The following is a 27,142-nucleotide window of genomic DNA, read 5'->3' as shown; positions in this document are numbered from 1 at the left end:
AATCCCAGCGGCTCTGGAGGCTGAGGCAGGAGTTTAAAGCCAGCCTCAGCAAAAGTGAGGCATTAAGCAACTCAGTGAGACCCTGTCTTTAAATAAAATACACACACACAAAAAAAAAGGGCTGGGGATGTGGCTCAGTGGATTGAGTTCAATCCCTGTTACCAAAAATAAAATAAAAATAAAAAAGGTTACATATCTAAATTAGATATGCCCATGCTTATTTACAGGTGAAGAAACAGAAATTAAGGGCACGATTCCATATGAGCTCTAGCAGAGCTCAGAACTATCCAGAGGCATAGCTGTGTCAGAATCTGCCCCAGTGTTACCTCCTCAGAAGAAAGCCACCTATGTGTCCCAAAGGCAATGGTGTTCAGACCCAGGTCTCCTGGCTTAATGTTTGCTGCCCGCACAGTTCCACATTCAAAAGCAGCCTAACACTTGAGGTCAGCAAGGTCCCTGCCTGGTCAAGTTCCTGACCTAGACTGTGTCCAGGAAAGACCAGAACCAGCAAGGGTGGTCACAGGCACAGAGGGTGGCACAACAGGACTCTGGACACTGATTTTAAAGTAATTGTTCTTCCTGTTCAGAGTGAGAGTCTGATGACTTCTATGGTCTCCTAGAAAACTGCTCCAAATGCTACTAACACTTCCAGAGGAATCATGGACAGTCCCCAAAGACACCAAGGCCTGTAGGTCAACATCCAGGTTAAAATGGTGGTCCAGCCAAGCTTTCCTCCAGGTGAGCAGTGCCAAGGGATGGAGCAGGTCCAGAGGACAGAGGCCCTTGGGTCTGTGTGACCCTGGGTGAGTCACTTCCCTCTCTGAATCTTTACTTTCCCCATGAGGACAATGTCCACCTGGCCAATGCTATATACAGCTATAGCATTACTTGGGGATTGACTGAGATCATGTTTGTGAAAGCGCTTTGAAAGCTGCAGCTAAGTGACACAAAGGTAAGAGGGGACTCGTGCCTGGGAAAGGGACCACAATACGGCTCAGCTCTGATCTGCATGAAGACAACTGGGTTTCTTAGAGAGCATTTTTATCAACTCTCCCGCCACCAGCTGCACCCTGTGAACTTGACCTTCACCCCCAGGAACGGCTGCTAAGGCCTTCACCACTCTCCACTTCTAAGGTTATGGGACAGTTATGCTGACCCAGCTGAAACCATGATTAAGTGGCTGGAGGTTGGAAAGAAGTGTGGGTGCTTGTGGTTCATAGATACCTGTCCCTGGGGTGTTATAAACATTAATAATTAATCCTTTCCTCATGCTGGAGTCGGATGGCCAGGAACCTCAGAGTGCTTGAAAGCAGGGATTGGCTGCCAGGTACCTAGGGAGCCCTAGCTCTGCTGTGACCACACGCTGCCCTCCTCTCTACCCCATGGTCTCTCTGTAAATGAGGGCTACACTTGATGAAAGTGAATTTGCAACTGAGAAATTCTGTGAATTGTAATAATAAACCCCAATTCTTTTTTTCTTTTTTTTTTTTTTTTTTTGGTACTGGGGATTGAACCAGGGGCGCTTAACCACTAAGCCACATCCCCAGCTCTTTTTTATATTTTATTTAGAGACAGGGTCTCACTGAGTTGCTTAGGGCCTTACTGAATTGCCAAAGCTGGATTTGAACTTGTGATCCTCCTGCCTCAGCCTCCCTAGCCGCCGGGATTACAGGCATGCACCACGACACCCAGCTAAACCCCAATTCTTTACCCCAGACTTCCAAGGCCTTCCAGGTTCCAGCACCTAATGCCACCTGTCCTCACACCCCATTATGACTCAAGGGCTCTAGATGTGTCCTCTAGCACAGGTGCTTGTGTGCGTTTGCGTGCCTGTGTATGAGGAAGGGGTGGAACTGGGAGAAGTCAGAAGAGCACATCACTGGGACCCTCTTTCCCAAATACCAGTGACTGCTCTCTCCAGGATACATCAGATGGGGTCTGCTACTTTGGTCTTCCCTCCACACCCTCATCCTCAGACTCTCCAGGGAACAGGGCAGGACAGGGCTGCAAGGGAATTAGCAGAAGGATTTTAATCAACTGGTTCTCAGAACCAGTACTATAGTTAGGATATAAAATGTCCTCCAACGGCCTGTGTGTTAAAAGGTTAGTTCCCAGTCTGCGGCACTACTGGGAGGTAGTAGAACATTTCAGAGGTGGGTCCTAGTGGAAGAAAGTTGGGTCACTGGATGCATGCCCTTGAGGGTTTATGAAGACTCTAGCCCCTTTCTCTCTTTAACTTCCTGGCCACCATGAAGTGAGCAGGCCTCCCCTGCCATGGGCTTCCACCATGATGTACCAAGCGGCCACAGGCATAAAACAAGTGGTCAATTGACGGTGAACTGAAACCTCTAAAACCATGAACAAAAATAAAATTTTCTTTCCTATAAGTTGATTTCTCTCAGGTGTTTGTTACAGCAACAGAAAGCAGACTAACCCAACCACCTCCCCACAAGGACCCCCATTTGGAGGGCAAGAAAACGGCAAGTCCTTTTAACCTCTGCTTAGAGAGTGGGCGTGGAGGGGCCAGGGAGATAGCTCAGTCGGTAGAGTGCTTGCCTTGTAAGCACAAGGCCCTGGGTTCGATCCCCAGCACCCAAAAAAAAAAAAAAAAAAAAAAAAAAAGAGAGTGGGCGTGGAGAAAGTCTCTCTGACTTCTCAGTTCCTAGCTTGGTGCAGGCATACAAGAGGAGCTTAATAAAAGACTCTAGAACAAATAAAAGAGACCTTCTCCAATGCTTTTTTTTTTTTTTTTTTTTTTTTTGGCCCGCTGCTGAGGATTGAACCCTTTGCCTTGTGCTTCTGAGGCAAGCACTCTACCAACTGAGCTATATCCCCAGCCCCTCCAGTGCTTTTTAAACCTCATTTTGTTTCATTTTCAGTGCTGAAGATGGACCCAAGATGAGTTCTCTACCACTGAGACACTCTAGGGCACAGAGCTGCCCTACGTAAACCACCCTCTGCTTGTAGCCACTCTGGCCTGCTCTGTCTCTCTCTCTCTCTGTCTCTCTCTGCCCCCACATTTGAGCATCTCTCCTGACCACTGCTCAAATTGCACCTCTCCAGGATGCCTCCAATTGAACCCCCAGCCCTCCCCAGGGTCCGTACCGTGTCTCTGGGTCTCTACGATCTACCAAGAAGCAGCCAGGATGAGAGCTCTTTTCAGTGACTGCGAGGACCCTTTTTGGAGCAGCATTACATTCTACAAAGAATGCACCCACTCTGCCTAGATAAGCAAAGATGTGGCTTCTGTTTCTTACAACAAATCTAATAGTTTCATAATCTCAACCTGGTTAGTAAAAGAAACATTTAATAGACTAATTAATTGACTGGTATGGGGTAAATGTTCAGTGAATCCAAAGTTCAATTCTAATGAGCCATTTTACCCTTCCCAGGCCTCTTAGTAATGTGGCCTTGGGAAAGCAAGGTGTCCTTATATCACTGCTCAGGAATGGTGGGGTGTGTCCCCAGCTGGTCCTTGCATAGCTCTCTGTTCTAGGTGACTATCTATCTGGTCCATGAGCTAGGCTGGCCCAGCCTGTCCTTGGCCGTTCTTGGGATCTAAGCTGCACATCCATGGCCTGTGTAACTTCTGGCTTGTTCTCAGCCAACACAGTGGCTCCTTCCTCTGTTCTGCCAACCCCTGGAGCATGGCTGTGGCCCGCATGCAGGCTAAGATCCATGTGTAGCCATATGCCCCCAGCCAGATTCACATTACAACCCCCCACAGGACAGGTAGAAGCTGGTTTCTTCCAGTTTCTTCTATACCATATGGTACCAAGGGCTTTGGGATTGTCAAGCCAGGCACTCTGCACAGAACCCTGCCCTGCACCCACCCCCTCCCCCTTTCAAGTGTTCTGAGTGGGGGTCAAGCACAAAGGAACCTCTACTTTTGCCTTTCTCCTCAATCTATTCAACTTGCTTCCTACACCCCCACACCCCCAGCTCTCGACCTTCAGCCAGCACAGGCCAGTGTAACCTGTGTCCCAAACTCAACCCATCTTCTTCCCACAATCCACTGGGCCCGAGGCGCAGGCTGTCGTCCCTTTCACTGTTAGCCTTGGCCTCCCTACGCCATTGCTCCCAGAGAGCAGTCCACCCAGCAGCAGCACCACCATCACCAGGGAGCTTACTAGAAATGTAGATTCTCAGGTCCCACCCTGGATCTTCTGAATCAGATTTGCATGTTAACAAGATACCCAGATGATTCCCGTGTACATTAAAGTCTGAGAAGCAGTACTGGCTTGGGAGATCCAAGATGGCGGACTAGAGGGAGGCTGCATTCCTTGTCCCTCCGTAACTCCAGTTTCAAGCAGAGGATATCTGTTTCTTGGTGAGGCAGTTTTTGCTGCTTATCAATCCCCTGCTGTTTACCCCATTTGTCTACTGCGATCACCTGCAGTCTGCCAGTGTATCGACACCTTTTTGAGTGCAGATTGCTCACTGTCAGGTGCCTATCATCTGCCATTTGCCTGCCTCTTGCCTATTCATCGCCTGCCTTTCACCTACCCATTACCCACTAACCAAGGTTCACCTCCCAATCGTCCAATAACAGTCAGCAAACAGATCACCGACCACCAGTGGAGCACCAGCTGCCTGCTGTTGCCTGGAAGTTCACTGTCACATTACCTGCAGGTTTGGTTACACATGGCTGCCGCCATTTTGAGACAACAACCAGGCCCCATAGGACCCCTGGCCAGAGTCTCCAGGACCCCTCAGCCCAACAGATCACTCCCTGCCTCCGAGGCCCTCATATCAACTGACTGCTCTCTGCCACCAGGACCCCCAGACAGACTGACTGCGCCCTATTGCCAGAACCACCAGACCGACTGACAACACCCCACCTCCAGGACCCCTGCCCAACCAACCGCACCACGCCTCCAGGACCTCCAGCCAACCACATCCACACCACGAACTGCAGCTCCCCATTTGCCAACACATTTGGAAGCCAGAGCAGCCATCTTGGATAATCCTGGAAACCATAGCTCCGATCTTTAGGTGGGGCAAATCCCATCCTAAGACGCCTGCTGGAGACCTGAAGCTCAGTGTCAGGTACCTCTCCTGCATCAGGCTACTGAAGACTGGGAGGTTTGAATACTATATGACTGTTATAGTGTAGGTTTTCTTTTTTCTCCTGAAAATTTTTAAGTTTTTATTTCTTTACTTTTCTCGCTCTCTTTTCCTTTTGTTTACCTGTTCCCTCAGAGTCTCTTTCTCCCTTTTCACAAGCTAACAACCAACTTCTTTTGATTACACTCTCACTCTTTCTATGATCTAGAACTTCTATATATATTCTTTTCTTATCCCATTAACAGCTACATCCTTCACCCGTCTGCATCCTCTTTATCCTCCATTAGAAACTGCAGACCTTATTGAAAATCTATTTGTTATACTGAAGATAATAATTGAACTCATTCTGTTTAGTGTGACAATATTGTTAACGTCCTTGTAGGGGCTATTTGATTTGTCTGGGCACTGCTAATATTGATCTCCCCTTTGGAGAAAAGGTTTTGGAAACCTGTAGGGTCATTGTAAGCCTCTAGCAGGGAAACTGCAATACCCCAGGTCTGCACTGCTAGAGGGGAAGATACATGAACAACATGAAAAAACAAGGGAAGAAAATGATCCAAAAAAATCTGGATTAGGTCACATTCTGGGGCTTTCCCCCTTACCTCAGACTCTCAGACTCTATGATCAGCAACTCCAGGCCTGGTTAGGTTTTGTGGTTTTTGTTTTGTTGTTGTTGTCGTTGTTTGTTTGTTTTTAGTATCAGGGATTGAATCCAGGGGCACTTAACCACTGAACCACATCCCCAGCCCTTTTTTATTTTTATTTTGAGACAGGGTCTCACTAAGTTGCTTAGGGTCTCACTAAATTTCTGAGACTAGCTTTGAACTCATGATCCTCCTGCCTCAGCCGCCCAAGCCTCTGGGATTATAGAAGTGCGCCACAGCACCTGGCAAGACTTGGTTCTTGGTGTTATTATGTACATCCTTGTGTTGGACTCTTTCCTGGTTTCACCTTCGATTGTCTTCTTTTCCTTACTTTTCATATCTACATCTATTACAACCCATGTGTCTTACAATCCACTTTAAATCCTTCCTAAAGCCAGGTGGAATAAATTTATGAGCAAGAACTGGTACTGTTTTAGGGCCATGACTACAGTTTATCCCACTTAGTCTCTTCCAGTATTATTTTCCTTGTTTGACAAGTAGGGAGACAAAGCTCAGGGAGGTTAAACTAACAACCAAACACAGGGCAGCCGCTGGGCATCTAAGTCAGTGTCTCAGCACTCTGTGTTCATAGTTTGGAGTCAGCAGGAACAACTTGGATGCTGTCCCCATGGCATGCAGGCCAACACCATGCTCAGAGGGAGATTTGAATTGGATTTGTACCAAGTTCTGAGACTCTCTGCTGGACACCATGGAGATTTTCCCAGCACGCTCTGTGGGGCAGCCAAACCCTGGTTGGGAATCTTCTTTATATGATGCCCACTTCCCCAGTTAATTGTCTACCAGGTTCTTAAAGGTAGATCTGGGGCCAGTACAGCAGTTGAACAGCTCTTCAGGAATGTTTCAAAGTAATGTGCTCACCTCACCCCCAAGGCCACCATCTTGAGGCAGGGATTATCTTCCCTGCCATGTTGACTACTCCAGGCAAGCCTGTTCCTTCCAAGACTCGTGGTGAGGCTGCCTCCTGCAATGAACTCAGGCTGAACGTTAAGGATGACATGAGGCAACTGTCTAAAAAAAGAATGAGGAGAATGTATATATACCAACAAGAAAGGATTATTTTTAACTGAAAAGAACCAAGTTAAAGAACAGTCCATGTACTAAGATCCCATTTGTGAGTGTGTTTTAACTATGCATACTCAGTCACATAAAAAAGCATACACACAGATCTTCATACACACAAACAGCCTCGCTCCCTCCTCTGCACGCACGTGCGCGAGCACACACACACACACACACACACACACACACACACACACACGAGGTGTGGAAACACCACACACTAAATTCTTAACAGTCACTTCAGGAGAGGTAGAAAGTGGGATTATGAGGGAGGAAATGTTTACTTCACAGTATATACTTCCATATTGTTAGAATGTCTTACAATGATATTATCACTCATAATTTAAAGACTGATTTTTTTAAGGTAGTAAATAAATCAGCCATCATTAACACTTCCTGTGACTGTGTCACTACAGTTCCAGAATGCTCAGTTGAGTCAAGATGGCCATGTGTTTGTTGCAGAGAAAGTCAGGGTGGGCAGGAGGAAGTAGAATTTGTTTCTTGGCTGGGTGGTCATGAGGGAGTCAGGTGGGGGTCAGCCTTGGTGGTCTGGGATTTTAGTACCTTGGGCAAAGCTTTTATTATGGTCTCAGAAATACAGGTAAGGGGCCTAGGGATACAGTTCAGTGGTAGAGAGCTTGCCCTCCATGCTTGAGATTCTGGGTTTGATCCCCAGTACTCCCCTCCTCTGAAAGAAAAAGAAATGCGGAGAGTGAAACCCAGCAAGAATAACCCTGCTGGCTTCTCTGAATATAGTGTTAATCCAAACTTCCTGGTGCTGGAGGCTCCTAGGAAGCTGACCTCTGTTCTTCCAATGGAGAGAGATCTGCTAGGAGCAGGAGGGGTAAAGTAAGCTTCATATCCCACAACCAGCCATCAGCATGCATGCACAGAGGGTCGTACAACGTCTTCCTCACTGAGAAAAACATCCATTCCAATATGGGTCCCTACTTCGATAACCACCAAGTCACAAGGAACAAGAATCCTTTCTTATTTATTATTGGTATATAGAAATACTCTTCATTCTTTCTTAAGCAGTTGCTGTATATCATCTTTAACATTCATCCCAAGTTTATTCTAGAAAAACCGCCATACCTTGAGTCTTTAGGGAGCTAGTTTCCCTAAAAGAAGGAGCTTTGTCCTGCAAGGAGGATGGTCATCTGGAAACAGCATGCTCCAGGGAAGGCAGACCCGAGAGAGGTGACCTTGGGAAGCCTGAGGGTACTGAGTATCTGTGCTGGGCCTGGAAAAGTAAAGTCACATGGTGGACAATGCTGAGGAAAAGGAGGAGGGGTGACAAACCACCCTAGAGCCCCAGGCCTAGGGTCTACCGGTGTCACCCATAAAAGATTTCCTAGCAACCTTATCTCTGCCATTCACCTCTCCTGGCACCAATCTTGAAGGTCACAGGGCTCTAACCATGCTGACTCTGCATCACCCTCCTTAGCCATTTGACTGTCTTGGGTAAAGCCATGGACTGTCACCCTTACCCATCATCATGGGAAACTAGATGGTTTGAGGGCAAAGCTAATATTTGTGGTCACTGGAGGCAGGCAGTGGAGGACTAGTGAGTGTCAAGAGCATGATTTGGGGGCTGGGGGTATAACTCAGAGTAGGGCACTTGAAGACCCTAAGTTCAATTCCCAGCTCTGCAAAAAATAAAATAGAAAGGCAGCAACAAACACTATTGATAAGAACAAAACACTGGAGTCTGAAAAGTCAGTCCAGAAGCCAGCTGTGCCTCTTCCTGTGACCACTGAAGTCTGTTTCTCCATGTAAAATGTTGACAATAACGATACCTGCTTCACAGGGGTGTTATGAGACCCTGTGGAAGGGCAGGAGGCATTAAACTAGTGCCAGGCAAGCTATCTCCTAGGACCATTGCTCCCAACTTCAGGTCTCACAGAACCGAAGCGCCCCCTTGTGGTTTCTGTCTGTTAGAACGTGTCATTAATGACTTCCAACGCTGGCTGATCTTGGTTAAACTCACTACTGTTTATAAACAAGTCAGCTCCGAAATGATTAAATAGGTGTTGGTGTCTAGCAGAAAATCCTAAAAAGTTCTGGGGTACAGACGTTGGAGGCATTCTTTCACCTCATCAAAGAGATCCCCTTGTAACCCCCAATCATTACCCCAGAACTTCTCAGTTTTAGCAGTGAACAAGAAACAGGGGTTGTTGTGTTTTGCAGTGCTGAGGATGGAACCCAGAGCCTTTCGAAGACTAGACAAGCATTCTGCCACTAAGCTACAGCCAACATCCCCAACGCAGGTAACAGGTTTTGTTGGCATTCGAATGGGGAGAGAGGATGCATAATGATTCAAAACGGCTCTCTTCAGTCTCCAAGCCTCTGCCCACTTGCAAGTCCTGCCCTATTGCTTTTCCCAGGTTCACTCCAGCACACACACACACACACACACACACACACACACACTGGATTGTTGTTCTTTTGCTCTCTTTCACTGGCACTCCCACCCACTCAAATCCCTCTTTCCTCTTCTCCACCCTAACTCCCTATTGTTAGCTTCTTCCTCTTCCTGATACACCCTTAATCCCCACCTCTTCCAAAATTGCAACCAGCTCCCTAACTTTCATTCTGTGCTTTATTCCCTAACCCACTTTCTGCTTTACTCTGCTCCGAAACACTCGCCACTTGCATGCCCTCGCTATTTATTGTCTTGTCCCATTTGAATGGACAATTTCAATCTCTTCATTGCTCTGTCTTCAGCACTTTAAACAGTGCTGATTCATAGTAGGTACTTAATAGTCATTTGCTGTTGCATTAAATGAGACGGAGAAGACCAGAGATGCTTTTCAGCCTGCCACAAATTTCAAAAATTAAAATTTTAAGGTAGGAAAATCATTTCCTAAAGAAAGGACAGGTTTCATGGGCAATTGACCAGTGCATTCACATAGCTGCACACATAGGGCCCCGCATGCAGAACCCAGAACCTGGGGTCTAATGTCTATGATTGCCTTTGTGTTTGTGTGATACTGGGAATTGAACCCAGTGGTGCTCTACCACTGAGCTACATTCCCGGTTCTTTTTATTTTTGGGGACAGGGTCTCCCTAAATTGTAGAGGCTGGCCTTGAACTTGCAATTCTCCTACCTCTGCTCCCTGAGCAGCTGGAATTATTGGTATTGACTACCACACTGGGCTACTTGAAGTTTTTGTTTGTTTGGTACTGGGGATTGGACTCAGGGGCACTTAACCACTGAGCCACATCCCCAGTCTTTTTTTTTTTTTTTTTTTGTATTTTATTTAGAGACAGGGTCTCACCCAGTTGCTTAGGGCCTTACTAAGCTGCTGAGGCTGACTTTGAACTCGCAATCCTCCTGCCTCAACCACTGGGATCACAGGCATGTGCCACTTATGCTCAGCTTGAAGTTCTTAACTGTGTGTTCTGTAAGGAAATTCAATAAATGGAGCATGTGCCGGGGCTTAGAACCTCAGCTCACAGATGGTCCTACTTCCCACTACCTCCCTAGACTCGCCAGGATGGTTCTCAGAGTTCCCCTGCCGCCTGGTGCACTGAGCCTCATCCAGCCTCCTCTTTTCACCCATACCCCACAACCACTGCCTTTCAGCAGGGGCCTGGGTACAGACCAGGGCAAGTTCAGGATTGGGCATCTGGGTCCCAAAGCACTTCAGGGCATGGCATGGCAGCAGGTGTCCACAGTCCATTTCCCCTGTCCTGGCTGGCAGCCCCATGACATGTCTAATGAACAGCCAGCCGGAGGCCATGTCTTGACCAGTACCCTGATTCAAAGATCCTACCTGCCATTGGGGCGGTGGACCTGTGGGAAAGGAAGATGCCTGGCTAGGCTTCTCCAGAGCTGGCATTGTGCAGGGTCGGTGAAGGAAGGGAGAGGGAACTAACAAGAGTTACAGGTACCTGGAGGCCTCGAAGGGTCAATTGTTTGCCCCTTCTGGTTGGCTGGAGGAGCCTTCCAAGGACAAGCACAAGGTATGAATTGGGTAATCCCAGGGATTCCACAAGTTAAATGCTCTCACGTTTGCACTTAAATCTGGCATTGCACAAAATAAAGATGAATGGCAAATTTCATGTTGTTTGCTTTTAGTGCTTCTTTACTTAGAACAGTGAATAGCAAATAATACCACATGAAGCAGAGAGACCTTAAAAGAAAGGGAAAAGCTTTGTATGCACCTTTAATGATAACTTGTTTCCCACGTTTTGAACAAAAGCCCCAATTTTCACTTTGGAGTAGGCTTTGCAAATTATATAGCTGGCCAGAAGTATACACAACATTTATGTCAAAATGATCCTGTTAGGATAATCTCTGGATATAACACAAAGGCATAATAATCAGTTTCAGACTGTGTTTGGCTAGTGTCACTTGTCATAGATGGAATGATGTTACCAACTATATAATAAACCTTCATATAAAAGGAGTTATTTTCTCTTGTCTACTATTATTATTATTATTATTTTGTGGGAGTGACTTGCTTTATTTTTGCTTTCTTGCCTTTCCAAACTTTTTTTTTTTTTTTGGTCTATTATTAACTCTTGATGACTTGATCTTATTTCATTACAATAAGAGGATTAGCATTGCCTGGAATATATCACATGAAAAATGTGATGGGTACAGCAAAGACTGCTAATTCATATTAAAAAGTCAAACTTAAAAAGACCATCAAAATTTGAAATTAGTTTCCTTCAAGGGCAGAAGGTATGTCCCAGCAATTTTTAGCACAGGTGAGGTTTCTCATGAGTGGCCCTGTTGGCATTCTGCTATCAGAAATGTCCTGTGCACTGTAGAATGTTGTGTGCATCACTGGACACTAGTACTACCCTCCCGAGTCATGACTATCAAAAATGTCTACAGACGTTGCCACATGTCCCCCAGGGAACAGAATCACCTACTTCAGGTCTGCTAGCTTCTGTAGACTAACAAGATGTGTGGTAAGGTTCTAGGGTGGCTCCCTTGAACATCAGATCCGTGTTCCCTTTTCTACCCTATCACCCTCTCATCATAAACACACATCCCTCCAACTGAGATCAACAAATGCAAGAGACATAAATATAGGAAAACTAGAGAATTCTTTTATTTAGTGGGATAGAGGTGGACAAATGACAGCCAGCTCATATGCTATTAAATAGAATAAAAAGAATAAAAGAGTACAGACATCAGAGTGATAAATTTCCACAAAGATAATAGATTTGCACCACATGGAATATTTATATACAAGATGTCTTGATATTAGTGACCAGTTAATATCCAATCTGGTTTTCTAAGTTCAAGAACACTTAAAACCTCACTTAAAATTTAAAACTAGACATGGCAATTGTAAGCACACACCACTCATTTAAAACTTCTTAATAACTGCTACTCCTGAGTAAAGACCTTTTTTTTCCCCCTAACATTATTGTTTTCCCCAAGATCTCAAAGGTCACATTTCATACACCTAGTAGTAATTGCACACAGGATTAAAAGCCCAACCAACCAAAAAATTATCATTCTATAAAGCTGTTCTTAAAAGAAAAATTAAAGACATAGACATCTTATACAATTGTTGCTGAAAAACAGCAAAATTAATTCCAAAATACCATGTTTACTATACAAAAAAGGCATGGCTCATGGAACCAAGTATATCAAGCTACAGCAGTTGAATATCAATCTTTTAAGAGTTGGCTCTATTAAGTACTACACACAGCTCTGTATCTCTGTGCCAGGTTAGCGCATGCCCAGGATCTGTCTGCTTTTTAGTTGATAATTTTTTTCAATATCTGACAGAGCTTGAGCCCGCAGCTGGGCAGCATGAAGCCTTTTCTTCAGGTCTTTGCACTTGGATTTGGAGGTGAGCTGACTCTCCGAATTCTCACTCCTCATGATGTTCTCTTTACTTTCCCCACTGAAATGAACTTTCTTCTTAATTATTGAGGATGGGAGATCAAGAATTTCTTTAGAAAGGAAAAGAAAAAGGATTTGAGTTACTTGAATAGGAGTTCAACTCCTACATGTGTATCATACTTATCAAAAAATATTTCCTTTTCTGGCTCACATTTGAAATGTGGGTACCTGTCTGATTTTCTCTGGGATAAGAGGTTAAGGGTATGGGCAGAAACCATTCATTATCTGCCCCCCCCCGCCCCCCCAATACGGGGAATCAAACCCAGGGTTGCTCTACAACTGAGTTACATTCCCAGCCCTTTTTATTTTGAGACATGGTCTCGCTCGGTTGCCCAAACTAGCCTTGAATTTGCTATCCTCCTGCCTCAGCCTCCTGAGTAGCTGGGATTTCAGGTGCACCATCACACCCAAGACCAATTAGCCTCTTAATCTATACCACTGAAAAATGGTCTTGGAATGTACCAAACTTAAGTAACACGTTTCATTCATTCATTTTGTAGTGCTAGGAATGCAGGGTATGCCAGGCAAGTACTCTACCACCAAGCTACTCCCCAGCTTGTTTTATTCCCACAACATTCAACTTTTTTCTTTGGGTTAAAGGCATTGGGGAGGATGGGTACAGTATAACACTTCTGGAAATCAGTGTTTTTATCCCTGCTCTTGAAAACCAGGGCTATTCTGTTTGGACACCTTACTTCCAGGAGAGTACAGAAGCAGAGGCTCTTGCTTATGGAGAAACCTACAGTTTTGGTCAAGTGTGTAGTTCAAAGCAGCTCAACTAACCAGAAATTTATTTCAAAAAGAGCCTAAACAAATGCTGTATGGACAACGTAAAAGTAATGGTGCACTGAAAAAATGTGAGCTCTGTTTTTCATATGGAAAAATAATCATATTTACTTAGAGTAACAACAATATTAACCACTGACAGAACCTGTTGGGGATTGGAGGCTTGTAGGTTTCAATTCCAGAGCCTTCTGATTTTTCCTTTGTACTCACTTAAAGGAAATATGTTTAAACATTTACTGAGTTCATAGTATGGGCCATTGTGAACAAAACAAAGGCCCTATTCTAGTAGGAGGAGACAGATGATAAACAAACAAACAAGTGCTGATGGACCTCTGGGATAGTGATGTGTGCTGTGAGGGAAGTCATACCAAGACAGCCTGCTGGGTGGTGGTGGCAAATGCAAAGTAAAGACAGGTAGAAGGTGAGGAAGAAAGAAGCCACAGAGCTATCTGGATAAAGAAGGAAGAGATGGAAGGGCTGCCACACAGACCCCTGCCTCCAGCAGTCCCTTGACTTCCTCCATGTATTGTTTCTACTTCAAAGCAAAGGAACTGCTTTCAGACCTTAACTCCAAGACTCAAATACCTTTTTTTTTTTTTTTTTTTTCTTCTCTCAGTACTGGGAACTGAACCTAGAGAAACCCTACCATTGAACTACATTCTCAGTCCTTTTTTAATTTTGAGAGTCTCAGTAAGTTGCCCAGCCTGGCCTTGTATTTGCAATCCTTGCTTGTACCTCAGGCTCCCAAGTGGCTGAGATTACAGGCCAGTAGTTGGGATGATAAGCATGTGTATCCACCTATTATTACCACAAACACTTACACATTTGTAAACCAACATTACCTTACTAATGGCATAGAGTTTATAAGAAAGAAAAATGTATAGAAAAAGAACACTTTGTTCAATAGAAAAAAAATGATTTTTTTATTAAACAAAGGACAGCTTTACCAAAGATGTAGCTGTGTACTGTGAAATGAGTGATACTTAGAAAAAAGAAACATTTTAAGAGATGAAGCCCCTGTGTCATATATCTGTTTCATTTACTTCTATCAATAGTTTATTTCTATCACTCACTCATTATAAAGTTATTACAATCATCAAACTAATTTAAGCAGGTTTTTTATTTGTCCTATTTACAAAATGCTGCCAACACTCACCAAACTGATCTGATTCTCTCCCAAATTATTAAAGGTGGAAATGGCAGCCTTTATATATGCATGCTATTCTACATGGAATGAGGGAGTCATAAGAACTCTAATGAAGTGTCATTGAAATGCAGATGCTAAATTTTTAAAACCAACATAAAACTTAGAATAATTTGTGTCATAAATTAAAAGAATTTGAACATTTTGCATTTTCCAAAATCCTACACAGCACACTAACTTAGATTTTGAGTTTCTATGAAATGGAAAAAAGCAAATTAGAGGATTTGTTGGTGTAGACAATCATCATGAAGGCAGGGCAGTGAACAAGCTGTCTGCACCCCAGGCTGTGAAGCGGGGAGGCTCACATAGCTGTGCACACATTAATCATATTTCAGCAAATACATGATCATTTGAAAGGGTCCGAGCAAAAATTCAAGTCGTGGTCAATCCTACAATTAACTTCTATGTCTTTTAAGCCACACTCTATGGTTGAGGTGTGGCAGTATTAAAGTGTTAGGATTTTTGCTTGAAAATGGAAACAGTTTTGATAATATACCCAAAGAAAAAACTTCAACTTGCTGTTGTGAAAATGTCTTCATTCTAAAAAGTGAACATTAAATACTAAACATGTAGTTTGATAAGGTAAATAAAATGGAAGATGAAAGCATGACTCACTGTCTCAGGTCTATGAACCCAGTAAATAAATCACTGCTATAATAGAATTTTATTTCCATTGAAGCACATATATTCAGTGAAATTCACCTTAAAATTTGAGACTTTGTAAAATGAAAAAGAGCTACCAAGGCAACCTTGAGGGCATCACTGATGTGCATGTCTTCATTTGTAGCACCAACTTCTGCATACCGACTTGACTCTCATACCTGGACTACTCGCCAAAGACAGGAACTTCTGTTCTTTCAGCAAGCTGTAGTTCTTCACCAGATTTTCTGCTCTAGCCAGTTTGTCCTCTGCTAGTCTCTCCCGAACACAAAGTTCACGTTCCTTCTCTTTAAAACACAATAGGAAAAAATGAACAAAGAGCTTTGGCTATAAAACAATTTACATTTGGTAATCTTATCACCTTTTCTTATCATTCCAACCAGCATGCCTGATCACTGTAATGTTTTGTGAAAGGTTTCTTACTGGCTTCTTAACCTAATCAACCAGGTCATGCATTTTTAACTTAGCGCCATAGTATGTCATATGTTATCTTATGTGTTGTTTTTTAGATGTTGATAGTCCTTATTTTTATTCATTTATTTATATCTGGTGCTGAGAATTGAACCCAGTGCCTTACACATGCCAGGCAAGCACTCTACCACTGAGCCACAATCCCAGTCTTAAGTGTTCTTGTTAAGGACTTGTTTTAACACAAGTACAAAATTAGTTTTTACTTGGACATGTTGTGTGGGAGTATTCATATGGGAACACACACAATAAAGCCTTCTCTACTCTCCAGGGCAAACAGGCAACAGCTAATTTCCAGGGCATCCCGTGGACTCATAGCACAAAATCTTTCTTATGGTTCAGTGGGGGTGCCCAAATGGAAGGGGGAAAAAAACACAACTGAATTAAGGGGTGACTCTTTAGATTAGAAACAAAGCCTATGAATGAAAGTTTATGGCCCAGATTTCAGAGTAGTCAGATTTCAGTTAGGTTACTGCCTGAAATTACAAAACACTGGAGAAAGTGTTAAGAAAAAAGTGTGTGTGTGTGTATGTTTAAAGAATTCTTTTGACTGGAGAGCCAATAAAGTTTGCAGATAAGCACAGGTTGTCCCTATACAGTGAGCATATCTCACAGGACTATACAATGTTCTTTATCTTTAGGAAGCAAAACATTAATGAACACACAGATTGTTTAATGTTTAAGCATATTTAAATAGAAAAACATTTGAAGTCTGTGTAGGGCATAAGGCCACAGAAGCAAACTCAGGGTGTCACATGGGTGGTAGGAGACACGCATAGTTTCATCTCTGTCTCTGAATGTTAAGATGGAGATCCTCACTGCTATTGCTACCTGGTGCAATTCCAAGACCCTGGTAGTGACTTTCGTCTTAGTGGAGTAGACACATTTTCAACCTCAAAAACTAACTAGCATCAAATCAGTTAATACTCATCACATCAATACTAACACTCATCACAGTATTATTTATAATCCTAGAGTATCTTGCATCTATATTCTCCACAGTATTGTCTAAGCATATCCGGTCTAGTACAGTAGCATTTTAGACTATTTTATGACAGAAGGCAGCACATTTTAAAACCTTCCTTTACAATGGAAGAAAACCTTAGGATATTCATATTAAAGATGAAAAAGAAATAAGTAGCACTACGATAAGGTACAATGACAGTTGGGTTAGGTAGGCCCAACACAGTTAACACCCACAAATATATGACTAGCAACTGATTCCAGAGAAAGAAGTCCAACATGAAAGTGTCAGCGAGCTGCATTATTTAGTCTACATATTCTGGTTTCTCTGATTGATAGAAGGTTCTAGTAGGACCTACACATATGAGCTATTGTGTTATGTATACACATTAGACCAACCCACGCACAGCGCTACTCTGCTCCTCCCACCCCACGTGGACTTACGCTCCAGCCTTTCCTCTCTGGCTTTGAGGGCTCGCTCTCGCTCCTGTAACTGTATTTCTTTTAGTTTCAGCTCACTCAGTGCAGGACTAGAATTCTGCAACTTTTCAGGCTCTCCTAATCGCCGCCCTCTCCTTTCAAGATTTCTTCTTTGTTCTTCTGCAACCAAGTCTGCTATCAAAGGGTTCTCAAGAATTTCTTCCACAGAAGGTCGATGGTAATCCTAGGGAAAAATACTCAGTGATACGGTCTTGCATAAAAGAATATTTGTCCTAAGAAAGCAGTTACGTTAGAAGGGCACATATTTCCAAGGCAAAAGAAAGGACTGCTCAAAGAGATGGGTCTTTTTTTTTTTTTTTGGTACCAGGAACTGAACCCAGGGGTGCTTAACCACTGAACCACAGCGCCAGTCCATTTTCATTTTTTATTTTGAGACAGGGTCTCACTAAGTTGCTTAGGGCCTCACTAAGCTGCCAAGGCTAGCTTTGAACTTGTCATTCTCCTGCCTCCACCTCCCAAGCCACTGTGCTCAGCTAAGGGGATAGGTCTTAAACATCTGAAAAAATAAATTCACTGGTTATGAGGTTCCAAGTCCACAAAGTAATATAGATTTTAACTTATTCCCCTTTTACCTTCCACCTTTCTAAGAAGGCTCAATCCCTTTGGTACAACTGGTGCTGGTGCGTGACAGCATGGTGGGCGTCTGCCGTAAGGGAAGAACCACCCTTGCATCTCTAAACCACACATAACAGGATCCCCTCCCAGACCTTCTGGCCCTGTATCGTGTTATGATCCTACAGCATTTCCCTTCTACTCTCACATCAGCCCAATCTCAGAACATCTCTTTCCCCATCCCACAGTCAGAGTTTTTCCACAAAATCTCTTCATTTGAGTTCTTTTTCCTCTACTCTACTTGTCTCCTGTCTCTTCCCTCCCTCCTGTCTCTAATCTCACAATTAGAGCTCAGGCAAAGTAAAAGAAGTCTTATTTCTAGCCCCTTCCCTGACCACCTGTCACTTCGAGGTGGCAACAACCAGGGGAACTGAGGATTTGGACCCTTTCTGCAATCTTTCCTTGCCACCAACCATCTGTTAGCATGTAAAAGAATGGGAGGAAAAAGAAAGCACAAAAGTTCAGCTGGCAAGGACCTGTAATTTGCCAGATTTACATGTTTTCACTTGTGTTAACAGAGTGTATTTAGTGAAGGAAATATATTTAATGCTTCTTTAGTCTCTATCGCTTTATGAGAGAGAATATATACTCCAAATTTTAACTGAGATATAAAACCAGGCAATATAAAATCTTATACCCTTTACCTTTAAATTTAACATCCTCGTAATAATGTCATTTAGTTCATCAGAATAACGGTATGGAATTCGCCTAAATTTGCCTTCTCTGATCTTCCCAGCTAGTTCTTTTTGGTTGAAAGCAGTAAAGGGAGGCCTGGGGTAAAAAATAAGGTAAAAAAAAAGAAAAAATTTTAAATGAAAATAGATAATAGTAAGTCAATCAAAAGCATAAGCACCAATTGTATTTGCTTTTACTTCTGAGACTTTCATCTATAGCTAACTTTAATAGTACCACCTTCGTACTGTTGACCCTTGGGTTGATGAAATCACACTGTGGGGATTATCCTGTGCTTTGTAAGATATTTTGTGGCATCCCTGGCCTCTATTCACTAGCACTCTAGTTGTGACAACCAAAAATGTCCAGACATTGTCCAATGTTCCATGGGGGTACAAAAACTGCTTCCCCACAAATCCTGTGGGAGAACCATCATTCTACAGATTAATTTAGTAGGAAAAAAAATGAAGAAAAAAGGAAAAGAATTGAACCTCTTTTCTGTCCTCCAAATTCCCAGACCTCTCCCCTTAATCTGTTTCATCTCTTCCGGGTCCTTGTAAGAGTAGCTTTACATTATCTGCCTGACCTATGAACTCTTCCCTTGAGTAAGCATCAGTCTAATAGGAAAGCATCTAACCAGTCAAGACCCTTCAACGAGTCAGGACCCAGCTTCATAGATGACATCTCTTTTATTTTTTTAAACTGTTCATCTACCTTACTTTTAAGAATTTGACAGTTCTTTCAGATGTGAATATGCTTTCATTAGCACAGATGTTCAAAAAGTTGGACCTAATAAAAGGTGACAGTGGATACCTTAGACTAGGAATTTGACTTTATTACACTTACATTAACGCACACAATTCATACAGCAAACAACCCAGTGACCATATATCTGATTTCTCATTATAGGACATGCGATTCATTTGTTCCTAGAAGGGAGAAAAGGTAAGAAAGTAAAAGAAGTTACGAGTTTATCTTGTTGGCTGAGCATTGTGACACACACCTGTAATCCCAGCAATTCAGGAGGCTGAGGCAGGAGGATCACGAGTTCAAAGCCAGTCTCAGCAATTTAGCAAGGCCCTAAGATAATATTGTCAAATATAATCCATTCCCTTATTTTTCACTTACAAGTGAAAATGTTTACTGTTGGATAGATACTGACCATTCAAAAGTGAATTTCAAAGAGCCCTACCCTCAAAGGCATTCACAATCTAGAAACTCCATTTTTTTAAATGTATGTATGATGTATATATGTATGTATTTATTTATTTATTTGAGAGGTGGGGTTTTGTTAGGTTGTCCAAGCTAATCTCAAACTCCAAGGCCCACAAAAATCCTCTTACCTCAGCCTCCTGAATAGCTGGGACTCTAGGCATGTACCATCAAGTCTGATTAGAAACTTCATTTTATTTTGAGTGATTAATTGCAGTGCTAGAAATTGAAAAGAGGGGCACTCTACACTGAGCTACCTCTCCAGTTCCTTTATTTTTTAATTTTGAGACAGGGTCTCACTAAGTTGCCCAAGATAGTCTCCAACCTGTGATCCTCCTGCCTTAGCCTCCTGAGTAGCTGGGATTACAAATGCCACCATGCCCAGCTACGAATTTCATTTTTAAAGAAACAGAGAGGCTGGGGTTGTGGCTTAGTGGCAGAGTACTTGCCTAGTATGTGTGAGGTACTGGGTTCGATACTCAGCACCACATAAAAATAAACAAATAAAATAAAGGCATGCTGTCCATCTACAACTACAAAAAAAATTTTTTTAAATAAAATAAAAGAAACAGAAAATTCCAGAATAACCAAAACATATTATATAGCCCATATTTAATTGGGTACATAAATAGCTTACTGAATTGTTCATTTATATATTTTTTCTTAATCCACTATATAAATCAAAGCAATCACTAATATTCTCATTACCTATTTTAATAGTTTGCCTTCCTTCTTTGCCTATGGTAACAACAGTCTACCATAGCCCTTACTCTCAACAAAGGGCTGGAGGTACCAAAATCTCCAGGTTACCGGTTAGTATTTTAAAGCCCACCAGGTGAGTTTGATACCACCCCTTGACAATTAATGACTTAGGAGAACCAAACTGATCTAATTACAAGGACCGGAGAAAAAAGGGACAAAAGAATCGCACAGGTTTCAAATTTTCCAAGAACCATTTTTGGATAATCTTCCTTTATGTTAAAGGAATTCTAATTGGAATTTGATACAGTGAGAAAATGGTACTGTTCTGGCTATGTCTAATCTTAGTCAAAAACAAAGTCATAAATTTGCAGCTTTAAACTGCAGTCAGATCTGTTAGCATAATTTATAAACATTTGGAAAATTCTAGAAATGTTTGTAAACTAGTAAAAAAATGAAAAAATATCTTTTCATTGATATCTGCTCAGATTTCATATACAAATACACTGATGCTGTTCCTTATTGACTTAAGGTTATTAAAAGCCATCAGACCATCATGAAAATCAAAGGGAGAACAGTGTAGTAAAGGAAAGGGACAAGGGAAAGGCAGGAGGGAGGGAAAGAGGAAATACTGGGGAATGATAGTCAAACTATATTGTTATTTTGTATGATTATGTAACAACAAATGCCACCATTATGTACGACTAGGATGCACCAATAAAAAAATTGGGAAAATAAATAAAAACCATCAGACAATACCTAATGATAGTCACACACTGTCTTATGAACTATACTCCAAGGAAATAATCAAAAAGGAGGAATGACTAATACATACAAGGATATGCAGACAGGGCTCCTTAGAATGGTGAAAAATTTTGGAAACAAAATATCCATTAATAGAGGCAATGGACAAAGTAAAGTGATGAACTCTGTAAATGAATTTCAGGAAAGGGGAACAAAAAAATAATTTAAAAAGTTAACATTGTAAAAATACATTATCTGAAGTATGTGACCTTCCCAAATCCAATATCTCCAAACACAAGAATCCAACTAGGGGGAGGAAGGGTGGAGGTAAAAAAAAAAAAGAATCCAGCTAGGGAGTCCATTAAAATGCAGTGTCCACGGACCTTCCCAGAGATCCTGATTCACTGGGAGTGAACTTAGGACCAGGACTAACAAAGCCTCCAAGTGAGTCTGATGTAGGTGTGCCCAGGACTATCTTTGGAAAACACAGCTGCTCTTGAGGGCAGAGACAAAACTCATTTCATCTTTGTTAATTCCAGAGCTTCAAACATGGTAATCATTCAATAAAAACTTGCTGAATTGTTGATACAGAGGAGTATAAGGGTCAGGTGGTTCACTTGGAACAGTATTATTAATTCTTGGCTTAATACAAAGAAACCAACAACAAATCAATTTGCTTGCATTTGAATGCTTAGCATTAAGGAGTTAAAAAGCATCTAAATTATGAAATACTTACAGGAGACATGTAATAAGGTGTACCAACAAATGTCTTTGCAAAACTCGTATCATGGTTTAATATTCTAGCTAGCCCAAAATCTCCAAGCTTGACATTTTGCTTGCCATCCAAGAAAACATTGGCTGGTTTCAGATCCCGATGCAGCACAGTATGACCACCATCACTTCGCCTGTGACATTCCTTCAGGGCTAGAGTCAACTGAGTCATCACACGAAGAACAAACTCTTCATCTAAGTATTGTCTGAAACCAAAACAGTTGTAAAGCATATAAGTTCTGAATAAAATCATTACAAATAAGGAATGAGGTGGATTATCTTGTTTTTTGTACATGAATAGTGAAATAATTATTCTGATGTGAAATATGGGTTTTGACTCACCAGTGATTTTCTAAAGTACCATGGATCCACCAAATACAAGAACACTCTTCTGTTACTAAGTACTTTGCCCCTGATCCTAACATAAGATACTTAACAGCAACAAAACTAGACCCCTTTCAGATTACACTTAAAAGATTAACACTATTATATTATACACTATTATGTATAATTATAATGAGCAAAAAAGAATTAATTTTAAAACGATTATAGGTAATAAATGGCAGAGCTGACATTTTAAAAATGAAAGATTACATTTACCTTTCCTTGGTTCCCTTTGTAATTACACTAGCCAGATCCCCTCCTTCACAATATTCCATTACAATGTACAGCGTTGTATTGGTTCGGTCAATAATTCTATCATAATAGCGGACAATGTTTGGATGTTTCAGTTCACGAAGCAAATTCACTTCAGAAACAAGCATCTGTTTCTCAGCTTCTGTCATAGAGCCATAGTCAAGTTCTTTCCAAACTAATATCTGAAATAAGAAAATTTCCAAGGTATGAACTTGGTATACTCAAAACAAAGAATGGAAGTTCCAAAACCTAAAAAATTACCTCCTTTTAAAACATATCCCACAATTCAAAGTCATGATCATGTAATTAATTAAATAAACTTCAAGAGCCCAGAGTTTATTGCCATAATCCTCCTCTAAAAAATTTTAAGCAGTAAATGATGCTATTGGGGGAGGGAGGCGCATGAAGCACATGAGGACTCCCTCAACCCCCCTACTCTCAATTGCTTAATAGGAAATTGGTCAAAAAGTACTCTGGTCACAGTCAGGGGAGAGGTGTTCCAAAGTCCCTGACTATTCCAACCGGTCAGGCAGCTTCCTCTCCAGTGTTTCTTTCTGTACAAGCTCTACCTACACACATGGTGAAAGACGAAGCTACTAACCCGAGTGATCGGTATTTTAAATGAGTTCTGAGGGCAGATACAAAGTTTCAGGCCTGGCGATCCTGACCCTTTCTCGCACCTGATTTCTACCCTTAGCTCTAAGAATTGCTCAAGAGTGAGCTAGCTGCCACCAATGGAGGACCATGGGCAAGCCAAAGCAGGAAAAAGAAAGGAAATGGTCAGAAACTAACGAGCAAAAGCCGGAAATATATATTACATAAAAGAAAGGACGCAGCCTCGCATATCTTGAGCGATCCAGGACAGACCCTGGGGAGACCACCGAGACTTCCCCGCACCCACCACCGGAGGTCCGTCGGTTCCTTCCCGCAGGGCGCTCGCCCCGGGCACCCGGAACCTCGGCGGGAGCGGAGGCAGGCCCGGGGCCCGCGCTCACCTTGCCGTCGCTCTTCCTCCGGATCTTCTGGCAGCGGCCATAGGAGCCCGTGCCGATGGTGTACAGCACTTCATAGTCCTCCACCCGGGACGGCATGGCCGGGCCGCCGCCGGACTCGCGCTGACCTCGGCAGGTCGCGCCGCAGCCACGGTCCCCCAGAGCCCCAGTAAGGGAACCGACCTGCCACCCCAGCCGCGGGCAGCGTTTAACCGTCGCAGGCCCTGGCCTCGCAACCTATTGGTGGACGGTGAGGACGCTTCGCCTCTCTGATTGGCTAAGAAAAACAACACCCTCGGCATCTTGGGAAAAGGCTGTAGCTAAGCAACCGCGTCGGTATCGGTTTTCAACCAATAGGGAGAAGAGGGCGGAGCTAAACCAAAGGAAGAACCCCGGCGAAGGAGAGCCGTCGCAGCAGGAGGCTTTGGACAATTCTGTCCCTCGTGGAGGTCGCCAGTTGAGGTCCAAGGGCCTCTCCGACTCCTTTGCACACCACCTGATCCAACTGCCTTCCGACTTTCCACTCCGCTCGCACTACCTGCTCTTCTCTGCACAACGCCCTCCTCTCAGAAGTTCTGGGACCCCGAACCTGAGCGCGGCCGCGCGAACCCTAAGCTGACTACAGGTGAAAATGTACAATCCCCACCGAAGGATGCATGGCCAAGTGTTTACTATGCCCTCAGGGCTGTACTAAACACTACATATGTATCTATTCATCTTTATTATCTATTCATCAACTCAAACCTCTAAAGAAGAAATTAATGTTATTACTATTTCCCACGAGGAAACGGAAGCACAAAAAGGTTTAATCATTTGCTTCAGGTCCAACAGCCAAAAGAGAAGAGTCGATGCAAAAATAGTGAATACTCATAGCAGTGATTTAAAGTTTACACACAACTTCAGGGTACAGTCACACACACTATTTCTTTTTTCTTTTTTTGTTTTTGTTTTTGTTTTGTTTAGTTTTGTTTTGTTTTTGTTTTTTGGTGCTGGGAACCAAACCCACAGCCTTGTGATTGCCGACTGAGCTATCTCCCCAGCCCCACACACCCTATTTCTGCACACCAAATTTAGAGTCCTGTTCGACATACAGAGGAAGTGTGCAAAACCTCAGAGTTTTGTAGAATGCGGAAGTCCCGGATGTATTGGAATAGCCAGGAGAATATGGTGGTCCTAAGGCAGGGAAAGTCAAGATTTACCTTAAAGACTTCTACCAAAAAAAATTATTAGAAAAGACTACCAAATAATTTATTTGAGATGCCTAGCACATAGCATCATTGAACACTTCTTCTTTAGGCATCCACAGAAACCGACGTCCTCAGCTCATACAGCCAAATGAAACAATTCCATTTTTACCTGGGAGAAGGGATCTAGAGACTTCCATTAGTGTCTTGTTGAAGGAATACCTGCATTATCAGAAAACTAATAATTTGGTAATATAAATAGGTCAATTTTCTTTAAATATCTGTTCAGCATGGGATTGAAAGGAACCTGACTTTCTATTAATAAGAATTACAAACCTCTTTATGTTAAAAATTAATAATGTATTAGCTGCACTGAATATAACATAATTGGAATTGTTAGCCAGGAGAGTTTTTAAATTAACATTCGAGGGCACGGTCTTACCTCAGAGGAATAAGACCAATTTAGGTTTTGAAAGTTATGTAAGGAGTTACAAATGACTGAGGCCATTGGCATCATATTTTTTCAGTGCCTCTTTACAGATTGGTACCCATGAAGCTCTTTGGCTGACCTGTCCCAAATCCAATCCTATGCCTTCTCTCTGGCCATTCTTCTGCTCTTATTCTGCCCCAAACCCAGCACACTTTCTCAGCTGAACATAACCACTGCCACTTTTGCATCTGCTATTCCTCCCTCCCTTACCCACTCCTCCACCCCAATCATGTCTGTCCAGAGGCACATCTTGTCTTTCAAGATTCAATTCCACTTTTGTCTCCTCTACTCTGAGAAGCCTCTGTAGCATACTTGAACAGTCAATTCCTCCATCTACAGTGTTTAGAGACCACTTTGTACATAAATCAACACAAACTTATTATTTGGCATTATTTGTTTCACAGTGACTGAACCCCAAGCTCCTTGTAGCCAGCATAAATCCTGGAATAGAGGAGGCATGAAATAAAGCTTTGGTAACTGAAAAATCTGAGAAATCTGCTTATTAATAATTTTGCAAGGATTTGGAGTGAGCCCTCAAATACTTAGTTTTCAAATGCTGACAGCTCTTGGCAGAGACTAAAAAACTGGAAAAAAGCCATCCCAGGAGTATGGAAAACAGTTCCTAGATATATGTGATCATTCAACAAGTACTGAGCACTTACTGTGATCCAAGTGTAATGGTAGGCATTGGTATGCTACGTGTTCATTAAGAAAAAGACAATGAGCCGGGTGTGATGGTGCACACCTGTAATCCCAGCAACTTGGGAGGCTGAGGCAGGAGGATCACGAGTTCAAAGTCAGTCTCAGCAAAAGCAAGGCGCTAAGCAACTCAGTCCATGTCTCTAAATAAAATACAAAAAAGGGCTGGGGATGTGGCTCAGTGGTCAGGTGCCCCTGAGTTCAATCCCTAGTACCAAAAAAAAAAAAAAAAAAAAAAAAGAAAGAAAGAAAAAGAATAGACACAAAAAGAAAAAAAAGAAAAAAAGAAAGAGAGAGAGAGAGGAAGGAAGAAAGATAGATATATAGATTGATTGATTTAGCGTCCAAGCAACTCGGGAGGCTGAAGAAGGAGGATTGCAAGTTCAAGACCACAACTTAGGGAGGCCCTAAAGACTTAAGGAGACCCTGTCTCAGAATAAAATGTTTTTTAAAAAGGACTGGAGATATGGCTCAGTGGTTAAGCATCCCTGGGTTCAATCCCTGATACCAAAGGGGAAAAAGAAAGAAAGGGAGAAAGGGAGAGAGGGAAAGAAAGAGAAGGAAGGGAGGGAAGGAAGGGGAAAAAAAAGAAAAGGAAAAAAGACAGTGGAGCCACAATGATAATGAAAAAAGTGGTGTAGACATGGCACTACAAACAATTACTGACCAGAGTTAGCCACATCATTGTGGGGAGGGGCATTCAAGACAGCCCAGCAGAAACCAGTAGACACCAGAACAGACACTGGACACTGAGGAGCATGTGGGAGTCAGCTAGGATATGTTACAGGAAACTGTCTCCCTATCACTATCACTGTCTCCCTATCCCCCTCCCTTCATTATTCCTCTCTCTCTCTCTCTCTCTCTCTCTCTCTCTCTCTCTCTCTCTCTCTCGTTTTTCTCAGTCCTGGGAGTTGAACTCAGGGTACTCTACTACTGAGCTACATGCCCAGCCTTTTTTATTTTGAGACAGGGTCTTCCTTAGTTGCTGAGGCTGCCATCAAACTTGTGGTCCTCCTGCCTCTGCCTTCCAAGTACCTGGGATTACAGCACACGCATACACACACACACACACACACACACACACACACACACTTCCATTCGTTCCTTAAGACTCGGCTTAGATTTTTCCCTAATGGACCTCAACTTACTGTCATCTCCTATTTACTACCCAAAGCAGTCGACT

The 27,142-nt window shown here is 42.7% G+C and overlaps 1 protein-coding gene across 1 annotated transcript; it reads right to left on the bottom strand.

Moving 5' to 3' along the window:
- Positions 1–11,842: 11,842 nt before the first annotated feature.
- On the bottom strand, positions 11,843–23,815 carry Nek2 (NIMA related kinase 2). Its single transcript, XM_047520716.1, has 8 exons — positions 23,590–23,815; positions 22,559–22,776; positions 21,924–22,164; positions 19,379–19,461; positions 18,505–18,631; positions 17,192–17,411; positions 15,478–15,603; positions 11,843–12,716 (listed from the first exon to the last, which is right to left on the bottom strand). Exons 1-8 carry the CDS (start codon positions 23,683–23,685, stop codon positions 12,490–12,492), a joined length of 1,338 nt encoding a protein of 445 aa, XP_047376672.1. The 5' UTR covers positions 23,686–23,815; the 3' UTR covers positions 11,843–12,489.
- Positions 23,816–27,142: the final 3,327 nt, after the last annotated feature.

This window comes from Sciurus carolinensis, chromosome 12 (assembly GCF_902686445.1).
Source record: "Sciurus carolinensis chromosome 12, mSciCar1.2, whole genome shotgun sequence".
NCBI lineage: Eukaryota > Metazoa > Chordata > Mammalia > Rodentia > Sciuridae > Sciurus > Sciurus carolinensis.
The sequence above is the reverse complement of the archived record's forward strand: the minus strand, read 5'-3'. Positions and strand labels throughout refer to the sequence as shown.